The sequence below is a fragment of the Argiope bruennichi genome, chromosome 2 (assembly GCF_947563725.1).
Source record: "Argiope bruennichi chromosome 2, qqArgBrue1.1, whole genome shotgun sequence".
Classification (NCBI taxonomy): Eukaryota; Metazoa; Arthropoda; class Arachnida; order Araneae; family Araneidae; genus Argiope; species Argiope bruennichi.
Window position 1 is genome coordinate 41,367,370 of NC_079152.1, and position 6,000 is coordinate 41,373,369.

At 28.3% G+C, this 6,000-nt stretch overlaps 1 protein-coding gene across 1 annotated transcript in view; it reads left to right on the top strand.

Moving 5' to 3' along the window:
* The window catches only part of LOC129962173 (inactive dipeptidyl peptidase 10-like), a gene marked incomplete at its 5' end in the record, with an annotated part of 691,141 nt that extends 686,098 nt beyond the window's left edge, over positions 1–5,043 (top strand). The window contains one exon of the mRNA XM_056075911.1: positions 3,728–5,043. Within this exon, the coding sequence (XP_055931886.1) occupies positions 3,728–3,844 (117 nt within the window). The remainder of the gene's footprint in view (positions 1–3,727) is intronic.
* Between the last annotated feature and the right edge of the window lie 957 nt (positions 5,044–6,000).

Below are 6,000 nucleotides of genomic sequence, written 5' to 3' on the forward strand. Positions count from 1 at the left end.
CGACCGACCGACCGACCAACAGTCTTCCTCTGAATTAGATTTTGAATAAAATTTGGCAGTACATCCAAATGCCAACTTATATCCATCTTATTCTAAGTGTTTTTGGATTATCGTTCACAGGAGAGCTATAATTCCAATAAAGGGGATTTCGAATTTAAGGAACTCTCAGGGAAAATTTCGAGTTCAAATTATTTGATGATTACAATAGTTCCCATGCACGTCGTATAAGAAATTAAGAAAAATAAAAAAAGCACCTGCGTGTACAAATCAATATCGATAAAAAAAAGTGTATTGGTTCTGCTTATGCCGTCCGTGCATCTACAATTATACATATGTTGTTTTTTTTTTTGAAGATAATGGTATTTAGCTAATTTTGGAAGTTAAAGAGAATATTTTAACCTAAAAACTCCGTCTGCTCCAAAGTTTATCAGTGCGTTCAGTTTACGTAGCTTATCTTTAATAATAATAATAAAGTAAAATGCTGGTGCTCTACAGATCAGAAAGTTTAACGAAATTTAGCACGAATACATTGATTGATTGAAATGTGTACTTCAGAACAATCCATTTAAAATTACAATTAATTAAAAAAATAAGAAACATTTGAATGTTTTTCTACGATAACTTCCGAAAATAATATAACACAAAAAATTATTTATATACCATTTAAAAAGGAAAACGTATGTTTTTTTTTTAATTATATCAATTTAATTGTTTTGCAGTTTAATAAATTTTAAAAAAAATAAAAGGAATTTTTGAAAATTATGCAAAAATATTATGTTACAGTGAAATTCAAACCTCTTTCATTGTTTCAGAAAACAATTAAAATCCATAAAATACTTAATCGCTTGGTTTTCTTCGGTTGTTGAAAGCAAAGGAGAAATAATTCTCTTAAACATGTTTACTGCCAATATTCTTGCCAAATATTCAGAAAATCTAATTAGATTCCCCTTACTGTCTTTAAACTGTAGTAGAGAAGACGTCATTTAATTAGATGTTTTGGTACAATCGGATAGTAGCTCTGAACTACGGATGGGTCACGAGGCAGTAAACTCGTTAATATCTGTACAGGTTACTTATAGAATAAGAAAGCACAGGTAAAGTAATGTAAAGCATAATGGGCAAATGTGAAATATATATTACCTGAACAGTTACACCTTTGATTTACAAATTTGTTTAGAAGATTCATTTACAAAATAAATGCTAAATGCTAATTTTATTAACTTTTGCACTCGAATGGCTCGTCTTAGACATTATTCAAGATGTTGCATATTTGTATGTTGCATTGTATTGCATTGTATTTGTATTGTTGCATTTTTGTATTTTATTCATTTTTAATTTCGATTGTTCAAAATACTTACAGAGTGGTAAAAAAAAATGAAAATTTTTGCAGGAAATTAAAATTAATGATTCATCTAATAATTACAATTGAAAATACAATTATATATCTACAATAAGAATTGAATAATTATACATCAAATTAATTTTCGGATTCCAAAGGATTAAAATAAAATGTTTTAAAATCTATCAAAATTTGAGACTTCAAAGTACCCTGAAAGAACCATGATTATACATCCAAGCATAAGATATTTATCTTTAATTGCAAGAAATATTCCATGTTAACAAGTTTGTCGCTAAACACGACTAATAAAGAATAAATAGAGAAAAGTATACTACTTTCTAAAAATTGAAATTCAGTATAGTTCAAACACGTGAATGTTCATTCGAAATTAATTTGTATTTGATTAACCACTTCCTACATCAAATCTCTCAAACATAAAGTCATGAATGTCTGGCTTTAAACAGCATCGAATATAGTTGGACGTCTTTATCATTAGGTATTCGAATCTACCAAAACTCGTTGCATCAAATTCATGTTGCTGATTAAGTTTGAAGGCTATATCTGTACTTCTAAAGTGATATAAAACCAACCTTAAGCAATTTAATTTTGTTAATTAAGCAAGTTAATTACGAATTCCAATATTGAACTCCTTTTCATTATTAATTCAGTGGGATGACACAAGTAAGAAGCGTATTAAATAGAGTAGGATTTTCGACCAGGGAAACTCGGCACCTGTTTAAGAACGCTGAGCAGAAAGAGGACGGCAGAGATGGAAATTAAAAATATTCTTATCTACATGAACGAAATACATTATTTTTTATTTATTAAAAAAATATTAAGACCGCAAAATTCGCTTACATTGATTTATATACATCATTATTAAATAAATTAAAATAGAAATAATATTTTTTTTAAAAAATATATAATGGTTTATTAATTAATTTTTCATAATAATTAAAAGTTAATACCTGTAAATATCGAAAGCATTAACTAATTATTGTTTAGTTTTTTCGGAATTTTAATAATTTAATTTTAAATAAATAGTTTCAAAATAATTCAATAAAAAACATACATATTCACGAAGTTGCTAATATAAAAATATCGACTAAAAATCAATAACTTCATTGAAAATGATCTGAAATCTGGAACTAAATTTACCAGTTTCTTAACAGAGGTTGTAGTTTCGTAATGTGCACTCACAAGGGCTACAAAAGGACGAAAATATGCCAATAGAAACCCAGGTAGTCCAATATTGTGCAATAGTTTACTATATCATTTTATATTATTCAATATTATACAATATTTCGAATATAGTATAATATTGCCATATATATGCCATATTGTATTATATATACCATATTTCTAACTGCCAATATTTGTTAATATACAACATTCAACTAATTTAGATAGCCAGTTTCAATTGAATCAGCTATGAAAGTAACTACATGCCTTTAAAGAAGATGAACAAAAACTATCCTACTTCTAATTCACACATACCCTACAGAATTTCAACTCTTACCCGCCGACTTTTCTGGATCAATATATAAATATCTCCTATCAATCCAACCTATTTTTGTATAACATTCATATTTTCAATTTCAATGGTTAAGGCATTTTCAGATTTCTTTGAATGCTTCAAAGCGGTTCTTATCCTTAACAATGCAGGCACAGTTAAGGTTACAGGTATATCCATTTTGCAGGAATATAAAGGTTGATCTAATAAGAGGCAATAGCGTTTTTTCACAAATTATCACACATTTTCAAACTCCTGTTGCATTCAATATTTTAATATATATGCATGCAATGATATAAAGATTTATACATTCATAACAAAGATTGTGATGATGTCGTGCCCGCGTTCCCACGGAAAGGGGATGCAGTAGCTTCTGAGGGTAAAGATCCCCGAGAACCCGAGGGCAGGAGTCTGACTTCTAGTTCATATGACGATGGAACTCGCACACTCGCTTGCACCACCTTTTTATACGGGGGGGGGGGCCTCACCTCACAGAGTAAAGAACAGCCATGCTTGAACCGGGATTCGAAGCCGGAATGCCCAGATCACGGGGAAGACGCGCTATCCCTAGGCCAGGAGGCTGGTAATAAAGATGCAATGCAGTAACAATCTACTTGCATTATGATCATTACCTTGGTATTTACTCATAGGCGGACACACTGCAATGAAATAACTAAAATGATAGATATCCATTCATATACAATTTTAAAATAAAGTCTTAAGCAGGTATAAGGGACTACTTTTCCTGTATTGTTTTTTTCATTCAAGTATATACAATTTTAATACATCAAGCGTGACCCAATTTGCCCTAAAAGTACTAATTAATATTGAATTCAATCAAAAAGTACAGAATACATTGTTATTTTCTATTTTAGATTTATACAGATGAAAATCACTTTTTGAAGAACGTGTACCGCCACATGTACAGGACAATGGAAGATTTCTTCACAAAATGCTTCACGAATCAGAAAGACGAGTATGATGGGACGTGAGGTGCGATGACGGTCTTTTCGATGAAAACATGAAAGTCATCATGTACATAACATTCGAAGAAGAGAGTTTGAAGGAAAAGAAAATATTTGTTCTGTGCCAAGTAAATTGTAAGGCTTTGATCTGCAGCGGCAGATCCTCGTGTACAGGTATCCTGTGAACATAAAAAAAAATGTGATGACGTATTTACAAATATATCTATTTTTCCCTGAAATATATGTCATAAGATGTGTACGCAAACCTGTGGTTTTTAAACAAGTGAGCTCAATGTGTTATAATTTTTTTAGAGAAGCGTTGAATGCGATGCTTTGAGTAAAGAATCATGATCGAACAAGAGTGAGGATTACAGACAAGTATTGAAAATATCCCCACTTCTTGTTTCGTAAAAAGGATGAGGTATTTTTGCTTGAACCTGCTATGTGTTTCCATTGTTGTTATATATATGTGTGTTGATAAGCGGAGGAATTCTTTGTATCTTGATATTCCATAACTGTTGAGGAGCTACTTCAGCTTGTTTGATTTCCTTTATGATATGTAATTTTCGCTTAAAGCAGCATGCCCTTAATGTCATTCCAATATCTGTTGAACAGCGGTGTTTTTATAAAATATATATATATACATTAATTTTACAATAATTTTGTTTTTCAAAGCATGGGAGTGCTTAACATTTTGCTACCGTAATCGAGTCCAGATAATCTGTTTCACACGTTTCCTCTTTCACTTTGACAAATAATGATTTCTGTTTTATAATAGTGGTAACGCGGATATTTCTTTTTATGATGGTTAACATAAATATTTTTTTTATTGCAATGAATGAGAAAGTTTATAAATCAATTTATTTATTATAAAACATCCGAAATTTATTTTTTCTGTATAACATAAAAATCAAAACATTTTTTTTCTTCATTACTATTATTTTTATATGCAATCAAAGGATTTTATTGTTCCAAATACTATTGAGATCGCATACCAGGCGATTTAATTATTGTTGCCCTTTTGTAGTTTATAGCCAGATGAAATATAGAGGAACAATTATTTTAAGTTGTTTTTATCACATTTATATTAACAAAAAAAATTGGAGCTTCATTAATCGAAAAAAGAGAATTAAAATAATGAATGGATGGATTTAAAAAAAGTTTAGACATTTATTCTAATTTATTTCTATAAATATTGATATGAAAATTTAATATGAAAATTAAGGTATAGAGTTATCATAAAAAATGATTGTCATCAAAAATTTCGAGCATCATAGTTAATTTTCTTTGAATTTTCGGATACAGAAATTCTAAAATATTTAAATATAAAAATTTAATAAATATAAAAATTTAATAAATATAAAAATAAATATTTAAATATAAAAATTTTAAAAGAACTAAAATATTATTAATTTCTGCAATTCCCCCACATACGTAAATTTGAAACAAAATGAAGAAATTTTCTAACACAGTACAAAAGAAAAATATAAAAAAATGTCTTGCAAAATCTAAATTATGTTATATGCAATTTTTTTATAAAAATTCTTACCACAGAAATTATTTATCTGTGAAAATATCGCTTAATTTGCAAATTTTTTAGTACTTTTCCCGTTAAATAACATAAAAGTCTTATTATAACATTATTAAAACACAAAGTGTGGAACCAGATACATAACAATCACAATATGAAATCAAAAACTCGCAATTTCATATTTCAAAAGCCCTATTATTGAAGACTTTTACATATTAGTTTTTTTAAAGGAAATCAAGATAATTCTATAAGTTATTGAATTTCAATTAAAAGAAAATACTTTAGAGCAAATAATTTCAAGGAGAGTACTTAACCAAAAATAATATTTATCAGACTATAATCTCTTTAATTTGGCTTCAAGTATGCAAGTTAAATGTTATTGAAAGAATGCTTACATTGTAAACATAATTATCCTGTAAACGTGTATCACACATTTGAAATCTAATGTTTTGATCTTAATATAATCAAATTAATGATTTTCCCAGTCTTTACATTTTTTATAAATATAAACAGATTAAAAAATTATGGCATATTACAAAGTGAATTGAATGGCAAAATTATGATTTTTTTATGATAGCTCTATCCAATGAAATTCATTAGAAAAATTTCCATTACATAATTTTTAATTGCAGAAATATTTGGTTAATCTATT